General features: G+C 41.2%; 1 protein-coding gene across 2 annotated transcripts; it reads left to right on the plus strand.

The window, feature by feature from the left end:
- The first annotated feature begins 139 nt into the window (after window positions 1–139).
- PDE12 (phosphodiesterase 12) lies at window positions 140–13,958 on the plus strand. 2 transcript variants are annotated; one of them, XM_003818705.7, is made up of 3 exons: window positions 140–1,574; window positions 3,210–3,288; window positions 3,463–10,365. In XM_003818705.7, exons 1-3 carry the CDS (start codon window positions 267–269, stop codon window positions 3,903–3,905), a joined length of 1,830 nt encoding a protein of 609 aa, XP_003818753.3. In that variant the 5' UTR covers window positions 140–266; the 3' UTR covers window positions 3,906–10,365. The 2 variants fall into 2 exon arrangements, with proteins under 2 accessions (XP_003818753.3, XP_034812605.1); XM_034956714.3 differs by lacking the exon at window positions 3,463–10,365 and adding an exon at window positions 12,503–13,958 and having other exon boundaries at window positions 267–1,574.
- Window positions 13,959–14,575: the final 617 nt, after the last annotated feature.

A 14,575-nucleotide genomic window follows, 5' to 3' on the forward strand; every position in this document is an offset into this window, starting at 1 on the left:
TTTTCCTCTGACACCTTTATATTTTCTTCACTTCCCTATAATTCTGACCTATCTTGTGGGTAAAAATTAATCTTCAGAGTATTACAGACATGCGTGCCCACGCGCTAGGCGAAAGTGCGTGTCGGAAGCACTTCATTCCCTCTCTTCGCTAGCCGGAAGTCGCGAGATCTGAATGATCAAAGCCGGCGGCCTCGGCTCCTCAGCTCCACCTGACAGTAGGCCGCTGATCGGCCGCGGGTCTTGTCGACCGCTAGGCCACCAGGTTCATGTGGAGGCTCCCAGGCGCCCGCGCCGCGCTTCGGGTGATCCGGACGGCGGTGGAGAAGCTGAGCCGGGCTGAAGCGGAGAGCCAGACAGCGGCGGGAGCGATGGAGCGCGCTGTAGTGCGCTGTGTACCTTCGGAACCCAAGCTGAGCCTGTCATTCGCTTTGGCTGATGGTAGCCACAAGAACATGCAGCGCGACCAGAGCGAGCCGCTGGGTCGAGTCCTCAGCCGCATCGCTACCAATGCCCTAAAGGGTCACGCTAAGGCGGCCGCCGCCAAGAAGAGCAGGAAGAGCCGGCCGAATGCTAGCGGCGGTGCGGCCTGTTCAGGGCCGGGGCCTGAGCCGGCTGTGGCCTGCGAGCCCGTGGTGAAGCTGTACTACCGGGAAGAGGCAGTGGCTGAGGACGTGCTCAACGTGGATGCCTGGCAAGACGGCGCGGTGCTGCAGATCGGCGATGTTAAGTACAAGGTGGAGCGCAACCCGCCCGCCTTCACCGAACTGCAGTTGCCGCGCTACATCATGGCCGGGTTCCCTGTGTGCCCCAAACTCAGCCTCGAATTTGGGGATCCCGCCAGCTCCCTTTTCCGCTGGTATAAGGAAGCCAAGCCCGGAGCGGCGGAGCCCGAGGTCGGTGTCCCCTCGTCATTGTCTCCCTCCTCACCTTCTTCTTCTTGGACTGAGACTGATGTGGAAGAGCGTGTCTACACCCCGTCCAATGCCGACATCGGGCTAAGGCTCAAGCTTCATTGCACCCCAGGCGATGGGCAGCGCTTTGGGCACAGCCGGGTGTTGGAAAGTGTGTGTGTGGTAGAGGCTGGGCCTGGCACCTGCACTTTTGACCACCGGCATCTCTACACGAAGAAGGTGACTGAGGACGCTCTCATCCGCACTGTCTCTTACAACATCCTGGCAGACACGTACGCGCAGACTGAGTTCTCGCGAACGGTTCTGTACCCATACTGTGCCCCCTACGCCCTGGAGCTCGACTACCGCCAGAACCTTATCCAGAAGGAACTCACCGGCTACAACGCCGATGTCATCTGTTTGCAGGAGGTTGACCGCGCAGTGTTTTCTGACAGCTTGGTACCCGCCCTAGAGGCCTTCGGGCTCGAGGGGGTGTTTCGAATCAAGCAGCACGAAGGCCTGGCCACTTTCTACCGAAAGTCTAAGTTCAGCCTTCTTAGCCAGCATGACATTTCATTCTACGAAGCCCTCGAGTCTGACCCACTTCACAAAGAACTGCTGGAGAAACTAGTTTTGTACCCATCAGCGCAGGAGAAGGTGCTCCAGAGATCTTCTGTTCTTCAGGTAAAGTAGTTCCGCCCGTCTCTTCACATACTGTCCCACTTTTAGGGGCCAGGAAGGCGAGGAATGAGGTGGGGGTTAAAAGTGCGATGAAAGTATCCAGATATTGTTGAAAGGTGTGTTTGCCCTTGTATCTTCAGCACAAAGTTTACTCTTCATTCATTCAGCAGATATTTTTTGAACACCTCTGGTGTGCCTGCCACACTGCAGGTTGCCTTGAACAAGACTAGCAGGGACTTTTACAGTGCTTACAATCTAGCGAGAGGGACACACGCTAAATGCAAGAACAATAGTAGCTAATGTTTTTTACTACTTGCCAAGCACTGTTCTGGCACATTTTAAAGTACTTAAAATTTAAGAGCGTGGTGTGTTTTGAAGTGCTCCATAAATATAAACTAGTTTTTTTTAATCATAGGCTCATTGAATCTTCACAGTAAGTCCCCTATTCCCATTTTATAGATGTCATTCTTGTGTTAAAGTTTTTAAGTAATTGATTTTGTTCATAATAAGAAGAGCAGCTACCATTTTTTAAGTACCTAAGGTGTTTCATGCACCTTATAAGATCATTTAATTGACTCCACACAACAGCCCATGAGGTGGATGGTATTGTCAGTGACTGCCAGTACGAAACTGTCTAGAAAAGCATCTTTTTGCAGGTCACATTGCTATAAATGGTGAAATGAGTATTCAAACCCAGGTCTGCCTGACTCCAAAGCCTGTGCTTACACTTGAAAACACTTTCTCCAGTCAAAGTGTTGTCATGTAAAATGTATTGTTTATATTACTAGCTTTATATATTGGACTATTATTATTATTATTATTATTATTATTATTATTATTTTGAGACGGAGTCTCTGTCACCTAGGCTGGAGTACGGTGGCGCGATCTCGGCTCACTGCAACTTCCGCCTCCCGGGTTCAAGCGATTCTCCTGCCTCAGCCTCCCTAGTAGCTGGGACTAGAGGCGCGTGCCACCACGCCCGGCTAATTTTTTTAGTAGAGATGGGGTTTGGGGTTTCACCAAGTTAGCCAGGATGGTCTCGATCTCCTGACCTCATGATCCGCCCGCCTCAGCCTCCCAAAGTGCTGGGATTACAGGTGTGAGCCACCGCGCCCGGCCCATATTGGACTATTATTAAAACATGTTACACTGAACCTAGTCATGTAGATCCTGAAACTTAAGTTGGATTTCATGACTGCAGTCCTAGTTCATCAAGGGAAGGAGATGGAAGAAAACGTTAGTTCGCCATTAGTCTTAGATAAAAAACAGGCCGGGCCTGGTGGCTTATGCCTGTAATCCCAGCACTTTGGGAGGCCGAGGCGGGTGGACCACAAGTCAGGAAATCGAGACCATCCTGGCTAACACGATGAAACCCCGTCTCTACTACAAATACAAAAAAATTAGCCGGGCGTGGTGGCACGCGCCTGTAGTCCCAGCTACTCGGGAGGCTGAGGCAGGGGAATCGCTTGAACCCGGGAGGCGGAGCTTGCAGTGAGCCGAGATCGCGCTACTGCACTCCAGCCTGGTTGACAGAGTGAGACTGTCTCGAAAAAACTCAAACAAACAAACAAACAAACAAAAACATTCAGGAGATTTGCAAATGCCAACTGAACTCTTGGCACTTTCCGTTTATTTTAGGTTTCAGTTCTTCAGTCTACAAAGGACTCTTCTAAAAGGATATGTGTTGCTAATACCCATCTTTACTGGCATCCTAAAGGTAGGTTTTATTTGGTATCACAAGTGACTTAAACACGCTTAAAGTTGTTTAAAGCTGTTTTACACAAATGCATATCTTGAACGTCACCCAGAGACTGTAATTTGTGTAGTTTTTCTTTTTTAACTTAAAGACAACTTTAAAAAATACTTACATTAATGTTTTTTATATTCATAGGTGGGTATATTCGCCTCATTCAAATGGCAGTAGCCTTGGCTCACATTAGACATGTTTCATGTGATCTGTATCCTGGCATACCAGTTATATTTTGTGGGGACTTTAATAGTACACCATCAACAGGAATGTATCATTTTGTCATCAATGGCAGCATTCCAGAGGATCATGAAGACTGGGCTTCCAATGGGGAGGAGGAAAGATGCAATATGTCTCTTACGCATTTCTTCAAGCTGAAAAGTGCTTGTGGTGAACCTGCTTACACAAATTATGTTGGTGGCTTTCATGGATGTCTAGATTACATTTTCATTGACTTAAATACTTTAGAGGTTGAACAGGTGATTCCATTACCTAGTCATGAAGAAGTTACCACCCACCAGGCCTTACCTAGTGTTTCCCATCCCTCTGATCACATAGCACTTGTATGTGATTTAAAATGGAAATAGATGTGTGTTTAATGGAATTGAAGTCTGAAAAGGAAGTAGTTATTTTAGCAGAAAATTTAATATGAATCAAAGCTTATATGTAACCTTCAAGGAGGAATGGTAAAATGTTCAGCCCTCCTAGTTATGTTCCTGATGTCTTCGTTATGAAACTGTTGATGTTTGCATCATACATCTTCTCTTTCCTTGTTTTCCTCTACAATTGGAGGAGAAACAAATATATTTCTTACTAGCAAAATAGAAAACTGAATTATTTCTCTCCAACTTGAGACTCTCAGAAAAGGAAGATTGAATTAGCGTGTTTTTTGTTTGTTTGTTTGTTTTTGTTTTTGTTTTTGTTTTTGAGATGGAGTTTCACTCTTGTTGCCCAGGCTGGAGTGCAATGGCACAATCTCGGCTCACTGCAACCTCCGCCCCCTGGGTTTAAGCGATTCTTCTGCCTCAGCCTCCCGAGTAGCTGGGATTACAGGCATGCGCCAACATGTCTGGCTAATTTTTGTATTTTTAGTAGAAATGGGGTTTCGCCACGTTGGCCAGGCTGGTCTTGAACTCCTGACCTCAGGTGATCCACCCGCCTCGGCCTCCCAAAGTGTTGGGATTACAGGAGTGAGCCACCGCACCCGGCCCTTGTGTACATTTTTATAAGAGAATTTTTTTAGCTAGGAGTTCAGAATTTTTAAAGTACCATTTGAATGATCTTAATTTTTCTTTCATGACAACACATTCCAAAATGAATCATGCTTATGTACTAAGAGGGAAAATGTATTTAAGTTAAGGGTGAGAGACTTAAGTTATAGGTGACCTTAGAGACCTAAGGTGAGAGACTTGACACATGGAAGGAGTAACATTAGGGTCTACCTCTACCTCAATTTAGTTAGCGATTTACTACAATTTCAGAGCTTTAACGAAAGATAAAAATAAATCGTCACCAATTGTTATTGCTTCTCATCTTTCATTTTTCAATGAACAAGTAAGGTATTTTCATTCTTATTTTTAGGATTTTAGTTTTTAGTGTATGGTACAAATGAACACAGTTTATATTCTAATTCTTACTGCAGTTCATTTTAATTTTTAGGATGCAAGCACAATTTAGTATTCAAAGTGAGTAGCAACATATTCAACTTGATCCCATTGTCTTCAGTTACTCTTGCCCATGAAAAATGTTCATAAATGAACAGGGTATTTGACCATATGATATTAGAAAATACAGCACATTACTTTATGAGAAACTACCTACTGATATGGGCTTGAAATTTTGGATGAATCATTGAGCATTTCTACACTAGAAGTAATTTCAAAATTGTTGGTTTTTATAAACAGGAAAAAGGGTGAGTAGTGGGACTTTTAAGCATCTCTGAAATAAAAAACTATTCTTTTTACAGACAAGCATTATAGTTTGAGTTACAGACAACAGTGTGTATATATGTAATATATATATAGTAAAATGAAATTTAAATATGAAGCCAAACTTTTTAAAATTAGAAACTACAAATGGTTATACTGATTAGTGTCTAGCCTAGAGTGGTAACCATGCTTTACTAATTCAGTTATCAAATACATTATTTATAATGCATTAGCTGTATTAGCTGTTGCTTTTTTGATGTTCAGGATAACTATGTTATCTCATTTCTGCATTTAATTAATAGCTCGAGTATTAAAAGCCCACTCCCTTCAAGAAAAGCTTTGATTTTCCCCAGTCATGAAAGCCCTTGTTTCAAATTCTTTAATCTCTGAACCTAGTATCATAAGAATTTTCCTCTTTTGATAACATCTGTACTTTCATATTCTGCTCACTATCAAATGTATTGTTAACTCTTAGTAAGTTTGAAAATGAAGGGGTTTTATCTGCATTTGACATTGAACCTTGAAGTACTTTAAGTACTCCAAGGGAAAAATTAAAGTGGAAGTTTCTTGGGATCTTGTTTAGAAAAAACTATAAATAAAAAATTGATGCTACCAAATTGTGCCTTCCTAAATAACATTTTTGAGAGCATTTTAACAGCAGTTTACAAATATGCAAATAGTAGATTAAAACCAAAACTTGATTCTCTTGTGAATTTTTTTTTCATTTTAAAAATATGTTTTTGTGCTGTTTTCAAAGAAAGATGTTGATAGAACCCTTAGAGTGACTTGGGAGAAAACAAAGTGTCACATCAAAAAGTTGAGAAACATTTTGAAAGAAAAAATTCAAACATGCTCATGAAAAAAGCATACAGGTTCCACATTAACACTGGCTAGATTAAACTCTAGTCAGAAAAACTCAGCACTTAACAGACATTCCATGTCCTATATCCTTAATTTTGATGTTTTCTGACTAAACAATATACTCAGATTGTATACAGACATTTCAGATTATTAGGACATGGAATGTTATTGTGAAGTGCCATATACTGTGATCAAATCTCCAGTATACAGATACGTTAAAATGATTGGAGTCCAAAGGTAGGGAACACTAAGAAAATGTATAAATAGCATACACATTTCTTTGTACTCATGAGTTAGAATGCAGTGTTATTCAGAAATGTCTGTTTAAAGCACCTATGTGATTGCATTTTTCTATTACATTTGGATTTTTTAGTACATTTAATTTTAAGAAAACATGGGAAATCTAGTGACTTTCTATGGTAAACCACATTTTATAATGTCACAAGTTCTTGCTATAGGAATTAACATTCTAAAATTTTATATTGATTATAAAAGAGTATTTCAGAACATATTATTCTGTTAAAATGAACTCTTGCACAGTTGCCGCTACAGCAAATGTGTCTGCCAATAATCAAAATTCATGAGCAAACAATCGTTTCTGGCTGTAATGTATGTTCTTTTTGAAATTCTATATGCTAAAATCAGTTGTTTCAAAATTTCAAGAATTCCACTGAGTAGTGATTTTTCTGAGTACTAAGCTATGATCTCATCAGAATGTGCTGGTTTCAGTCTGGAGACAGATTTCTGAGGAGCCTAATACAAGGGAGAGAATGTCCAAAGAACACTACTGTGGAAGGTTCTTACGATGGAAATTGACATCTTTTGTATCTCATTCTCCAGCCGTGAAATAAAGGCAGAGGTTCCATTTGGTTTGGTTGGAATAAATCCAATATTTATATATAATGAAAAATAAAAGTTTGCATTATTAGTTTATCACAAGACCCATGTGACAACTCAGAAAATATTCTCAGCATAATTTTTTTAAGAGATAGAGTCTCACTGTTACCCAGGCTGGAGTGCAGTGGTGCAGTCATAACTTACTACAGCCTCAAACTGCGGGGCTCAAATGATCTTCCTGCCTCAGCCTCCCAAGTAGTTGAGATTACAAGCCCAACCTTCCATAACTGAAAACTAATTTTCTTTTTTTCTTTTTTTATTATTATACTTTAAGTTCTAGTGTACATGTGCCCAACGTGCAGGTTTGTTACATAGGTATACATGTGCCATGTTGGTTGCTGCACCCGTTAACTCGTCATTTACATTAGGTATTTCTCCTAATGCTATCCCTCCCCCTGCCCTGAAAATGAAGTTTTTAAACACAAATAAAAAATATTTCAGTTTTGAGAATTTTAATAATTTGCTTAATATAGTACAGGAAGGCAACACTATCTAGAGGGCCAGGCATAGTGGCTCTTGACTGTAATCCCAACATTTTGGGAGGCTGAGGCAGGAGGATCACTTGAGCTGAGGAGTTCAAGACCAGCCTTGGCAACATTGTGAGACCCTATCTCTGCAAAAAATAAAATTAGCCAGGCATGGTGGTGCATGCCTGTAGTCCCAGCTGCTCAGGAGGCTGAGGCCAGAGGATCACTTGAGCCCATGAGGTCAAGCCTGCAGTGAGTTGTGATCAAGGTGTGCTGCACTCCAGCCTGGGTAATAGAGCAAGACCCTGTCTTCAAAAAACCACTCTAGATTTCATGTTGTAGGGGGTAGGGAGGACAATTTTTAACAGCTTTAACTGATATGGGTAATATATAAGTTCTGTGTTCTCACTTTATATGAAAGTACTTTTTTAAATGTTGAAAATACTAGAGCTGTATTAACTTCGTTTTTTTTTTTTCTTCTTAGCACTAACTTCAAAATAACCATACAGTACTGCTTTTAATTTTTGTATTTTTAGTAGAGACAGGGTTTTACCATATTGGCCAGGCTGGTCTTGAACTCCTGAACTCAGGTGATCTGCCTGCCTCAGCCTCTGAAAGTGCTGGGATTACAGGCATGAGCCACGGTACCCGGCCTAAATTTTAGTTTTATATATAAATGGCAAAATAATCTTAAATATAGTAAATCTGTTCACCTATCTGCTATGCTAGCAAATTCTGGATTGTCAAAAATCCATGTTCATACTGTCAGTGTTAGATTTTTACTCAAAATTTAAAATTTCCTTGCAAAATTTCACAGAAAACTGAATTATTCATCTCTATCTTCTGTCCAATTTATGTATTGAATGTATGTCAAAGCATTTATATAACACAGTCCATTTTGCCCAGTAATTCACTTTAATGATGTTATCATGAAGTATTGATGTACTTTTTTTTTAGTGTATTGAAGTATTCCTAGGTTGCATTTGTGCCAGTTTCATACCATTTGTGTTCCTTATATATTGAAGATGGTTCAGTAGGGGAAATGGATAGGCTTTATTTAGTTGGCTTTCTTATACTGAATAATATAAACACTTTTTTTTTCTTTTTTGAGACAGGGTCTGGCTTTGTCACCCAGGCTGGAGGGCACTGGTGCCATCACGGCTCACTGCAACCTCCACCTCCTGGGCTTATGCAATCCTCCCACCACAGCCTCCCCAAATAGCTGGGACTACAGGTGCGCACCACCACACCTGGCTAATTTTTGTATATTTTATAGGCAAAAAAAAAAAAAAAAAAATGGTTTCACCATGTTGCCCAGGCTGGTCTTGAACTTCTGAGTTCAAGCAATCCACCTACCTCGGCCTCCCAAAGTGCTGATATTACAGACATGAGCCACCCCACCCAGTCAGCACACACATTTTTTTTTTTTTTTTTTTTTTTAAATAAGACAGGGTGTTGCTGTTGCCCAGGCTGGAGCACAGTGGCATGATCATAGCTCACTGCAGCATCAAACTCCAGGGCTTAAGCGATCCTCCCACCTCAGCCTCCTGAGTAGCTGGGACTATAGGTGCATGCCACCATGCCTGGCTAATTTTTTAAATTGTTTGTAGAGATGGGGGTCTCTCTATGTTGCCCAGACTGGTCTTAAACTCCTGGGCTCAAATGACTCTCCCGCTTCAGCCTCCCAAAGTACTGGGATTATAGGTGTGAGCCAGCACACATAGCCCTTTTTTAAAAAAAATTAAAAACAAATTTTTTCTCCAGAAAAAAACATATTTATCAACTTTTAAAAACATTTTATGGGTACATAGTAGGTGTATATATTTATGTGGGACATATTTCTTTTGATAGAGTAAATTGAGTATTCATCACATCAAGCATTCATTTGTGTTACAAACATTCCAATTGTACTTCCTCAGTTATTCTAAAATGTGATATACACACTTTTAAAAGGATTTATTGCGCTGGGCACGGTGGCTCACGCCTGTAATCCCAGCACTCTGGGAGGCTGAGGCGGGTGGATCATGAGGTCAGATCGAGACCATCCTGGCCAACATGGTGAAACCCTGTCTCTACTAAAAATACAAAAATTAGCTGGGCATGGTGGCGCGCGCCTGTAGTCTCAGCTGCATGGGGAGGCTGAGGCAGGAGAATCACTTGAACCCGGGAGGCAGAGGTTGTAGTGAGCCGAGATCACGCCACTGCACTCCAGCCTGGCAACAAAGCGGGACTCTGTCTCAAAAATAAAATAAAATAAAATAAAATAAAAAGGATTTATTGCATATAATTCTTATATCCCCTGTGGAATAGTTTGGAGAAATGGTACATCCAAAGATAAAATCAGTTAGAAATAAACAGTGGCCTTCCTCAGAAAAGCTGAGCTATAGTGTTTTGGGTATCTTAAACCAAGAAAGGGTATTTCTATCCCAGCTGTAGAGTTTTTAATAATTCTATTATAAATAATGGAATCAGGCCAGCACAGTGGCTCACGTCACATAATCCCATTCTCCTTAAGAGCTTTTTTTGTCACTGCATATCAACTCAGTTGACAAGGACTGGCCCCCAAAAGAAGCTGCATACTCACTTGGCAGTCACTCCCCATTCCCCCTAGCTCCTGGCAACAACTTAACCTGTCTCTGTGGATTTGCCTATTCTGGACATTTCATATAAATTGAATCATATAATTTATGTAGTCTTTTGTGACTGGCTTCTTTTACTTAGGATGTTTTTAAGGTTCTTACTGTTGTAGGATGTATCAGGAGTTTGTTTTTATGATGAATGTTCCATCTTATGGACGTACCACATTTGTCCATTCATTAGTTGACAGACATTTGAATTGCTTCCACTTCCTGGCTTCTATGAATAATGCTGCCATAAACATTTGTGTACAAGTTTTTGAGTGAATATTTGTTTTTGTTTCTCTTGGGCACATACAGGGAATGGAATTGTTGGGTGCTGCGATAACCTTTTGAGGAACTGCCAAACTATTACGGAAAGCAGTTGCACTATTTTGCATTCCCACCAGCAATATGAGGGTTCCAGTTTCCCTCCATCCTCATTAACACTTTATTATCTTCTTTATTATAGGCATCCTAGTGTCAAGTGGCATCTTATTGTGGTTTTGATTTGCATTTCCATGATGGTTAACGATGTTAAGCATCTTTTCATGTGCTCGTTGGCCATCTATATATCTCTGGAGAAATGTCTTTTGAAATACTTTGCCCATTTAAAAATGTTATTTGTTGTTTAGCCACCCCTCCTTAAAAAATAAATAATATAATAATCCATCATCCCTTGCCTTTTCAGGACCATCCGGGAGGCAAATCTTTCTTAGTCTGTGCTTCATACATCCCTTTAGTTCCCAGCCTAAAAAAAAGAAACACTGTAACCAAAATCTGGTGAGTTCCCAGAAAGCAAGGATAAGCTGTCCAACACCAAGTACTTACATGCCCAATAAAATTGACAATGTGGTCGGGCACAGTGGCTCATGCCTGTAATCCTAGCACTTTGGGAGGCCAAGGCGGTTGGATCACTTGAGGTCAGGAGTTTGAAACCAGCCTGGCCAACATGGTGAACCTCCGTCTCTACTAAAAATACAAAAAAATTAGCTGGCTGTGGTGGTACACGCCTGTAGTCCCAGCTAATCCGGAGACTGAGGCAGGAGAATCGCTTGAACCCAGGAGGCAGAGGTTGCAGTGAGCTGAGATCATGCCACTGCACTCTAGCCTGGGTGACAGAGCACGACTCCATGTCAAAAAAAAAAAAAAAATTGAAAATGTATCATTTGAACAGTATAGAAAAATGACTGACAAGGTCAGGAAGGAACCTAACTCCACTGCCTCTAACACATGAAGCCATACTGGCAGGCATCCAATAGTATAGCTACCTTAATTATTCTTTGCCTGTGTCTAGATAAGCACTTTTGCTATTCATTTCTCATAATCTTATTAGAATTTAACCATTTAAGATAAAGGGATAGTCCTCTAAAAGTAGCATAGTAAGAAACAACAGCAGCCAAGTAACCTTCCAGTAGTGGCCCATGAATGCAATGTCACATGTATATACTAGTAGAAATATATTTTCCCTATTAGATCCTCAGGTAATGAACTTACAGACTTATTATTCAATCTAGTTTTCATACTAATTCTACCAAAGCTGGTAACCAATATTTACATTATTGAAACATCCAGAAGTACGAGCTACCAGAAGGTACAAGCACTTGTTTTCTCTCCAGTTTCTCCCCATTGAAAAGCACTTGGCCGGATGCAGTGGCTCACACCTGTAATCCCACCTGAGGTCAGGAATTCAAGACTAGCCTGGCCAACATGGTGAAACCCCATCTCTACTAAAAATACCAAAAATTAGCCGGGCATGGTGGTGTTTGCCTGTAATCCCAGCTACTCGGGAGGCTGAGGCAGGAGAATCGCTTGAACCCGGGAGGTGGAGGTTGCAGTGAGCCGAGATCACACCACTGCACTCCAGCCTGGGTGATAAGCGACTCCATCTCAAAAAAAAAAAAAAAAAGTAAAGCACTTTTTTCAATGACAAGTTAGGAGTCACTTTCAAACCTCCATGACAAAGAACCAGGTATTTCACATTTAATTAAATTTGGGCAAGGCAGAGTGGCTCATACCTGTAATCCCAGCACTTTGGGAGGCCTAGGTGGGTGGATCACTTGAACTCTGGAGTTGAAGGCCAGCCTAAGCAACATGGCGAAACCCCATCTCTACAAAAATTAGCCAGGAATGATGGCGTGGGCCTGTAGTCCCAGCTATGTGGGAGGCTGAGGTGGGAGGATCGCTTGAGCTTGGGAGGTTGAGGCTGAAGTGAGCTGTGATCATGCCACTGCACTCCAGCCTGGGCGACAGAGCGAGACCCTGTCTCAAAAAAAAAAAGTTTGATCATAGTAAGTGACCTGAAAGTAATTACTACTGCCTGAAAGATAATTCTGTATACTCAAGTAAACTGAAGTGTCTGAATGAGACACCAATACTCTCCACAAAAGATACACTTCTTTTTTTTTTTTAATAGAGATGGAGGTCTCACTATATTTACCAGGTTGGTCTCAAACTCCTGGCCTCAAAGGATCCTCCTGCCTCAGCCTCCCAAAGTGCTGGGATTACAAGCATGAGCTACAATGCCTTTTTTATTTTCAATGGAGGGTATATAAGGTAAGTGGAAAATTTCATGGAAATTGAAACTCTTAACAAAATATCAAGATATTACATCACAGAAAAGCAGCTTATGTTAAAGTGAGACAAAAGACAATGGGAAATGTTATGGACAAAAAAAAAAAAAAATGCTTATTGGACAGGGGAACCAGAGAGCAGATAATCGTACTATCCTCAACTCTGATGCTGCCAAGTGATCCTGTAAGGGAATCACAATTTCTCTTCAGTTTCTCTACTGACATTATTTGACAATTAGTTGACAGAATACTTTTTAATCTAGGGATATAATCAACTGTTCTGTACAATAGGGGCGGTCACAGAGAACTCTTATTGCTTGACCAATGGTAGGTTTAACATTTGAATGAACAGTAAGCATTGAATCTTGATAGCATCAACTATTTCATAATACTTCAATAAATAAGGACAGTGACAGTGATTTTATGTTTGCATAAAACAGGGAAAGGCTAGGGATTATCTCTCAATACTTTCTCCCAAAACATTTAAACCACTTCTGTTTGGAAAAAGAAAAAAAGGAACTTTAAAAAAAATACAAAGACTGAAGAAAAAATAATTTTTAGGGGTAAATGTGTCAAGTTGCTAATACTTTATTATTATTTTTTTGAGACGGAGTTTCACTCGTTGCCCAGGCTGGAGTGCAATGGTGCGGTCTTGGCTCACCACAACCTCCACCTCCCAGGTTCAAGCAATTCTCCCACTTCAGCCTCTCGAGTAGCTGGGATTACAGGCATGCACCACCATGCATGGCTAGTTTTGTATTTTTAGTAGAGATGGGGTTTCTCCATGTTAGTCAGTCTGGTCTTGAACTCCCAACCTCAGGTGATCCACCCGCCTCGGCTTCCCAAAGTGCCAGGATTACAGATGTGAGCCACCCCACCCAGCCTAATACTTTCTTTAAAAACTATAAAAATTAGCTGGGCATGGTGGCTCATGCCTGTAGTACCAGCTACTTGTGGGGCTGAGATGGGAGGATCACTTGAGCCCAGGAAGTAAAGGTTTTGGTGAGCCAAGATCCTGCCACTGGACTCCAGCCTGGGTGACAGAGTAAAACCATCTCAAAAAAAAAAAAAAAAAAAAAAGTAATTTCCAATGGTACTAAGAGCTGCCTTACATCACGAGTAAGATTACATGGATTCTCTAGTCCCTTTACAGTCCATGTAAACACCTTTGCATAACTAGGTTAAATACCTAGCCCTAACTTATTCACTGATGTTTTATATTTCCTAGTTGATGCCCCGTAAGACTACACACACAACAATTATACTACAGTTCAGTTTTATCCTACAGGAAATGACACCTGTCTTCTTTGGAAGGAAGAAAGGAGAATTCATCCAGTTGGCTAGGGAAATTGCATTTCTAACAAGTAACACAAACTAAACATACACTTTGCCCTACCTAATCATCAACTAATTCTAATTTCCTTTTGGTTAATCCAGTGGTGGTTTTTTTTTTTTTTTTTTTGGAGACAGAGTCTTGCAGACCGTGTGCAGTGGCGCTATGTTGGCTCACTGCAACCTCTGCCTCCCAGGTTCAAGCGATTCTCTTGCCTCAGCCTCTCAAGTAGCTGGGACCACAGCATGCACCAGCACACCAGACTCTTTTTTTTTTTTTTTTTCTATTTTTAGTAGAGATGGGGTTTCACCATGTTGCCCAGGCTGGTCTTGAACTCCTGAGCTCAGGCAATCTGCCCACCTTGGCCTCCCAAAGTGCTAGGATTACAGGTGTGAGCCACCACACCCGGCCATTGTTATTTATTTGACAATTCAAAAATATACATTTTTTTTAAAAGTATGCATTTGATTTTGGAATTTTCAATCCATAAATTTAGCTGAATCTTTACAAGCCATTAAGAATGCAACATGAGAATATAGACAGAAACTAAGTTACTCAGTTATCAAGTTGAGCCCTTAAAACT

The sequence above is a fragment of the Pan paniscus genome, chromosome 2 (genome assembly GCF_029289425.2).
Source record: "Pan paniscus chromosome 2, NHGRI_mPanPan1-v2.0_pri, whole genome shotgun sequence".
Classification (NCBI taxonomy): Eukaryota; Metazoa; Chordata; class Mammalia; order Primates; family Hominidae; genus Pan; species Pan paniscus.

What these genes read in the sequence shown, in the direction of transcription:
- PDE12 (XM_003818705.7), top strand. Translation starts at nt 267, where the DNA reads ATGTGGAGGCTCCCAGGCGCCCGCGCCGCGCTTCGGGTGATCCGGACG. An exon ending in AGAGATCTTCTGTTCTTCAG is followed by an intron (nt 1,575 to 3,209) that starts GTAAAGTAGTTC and finishes CGTTTATTTTAG; the next exon opens with GTTTCAGTTCTTCAGTCTAC. An exon ending in TCTTTACTGGCATCCTAAAG is followed by an intron (nt 3,289 to 3,462) that starts GTAGGTTTTATT and finishes TTATATTCATAG; the next exon opens with GTGGGTATATTCGCCTCATT.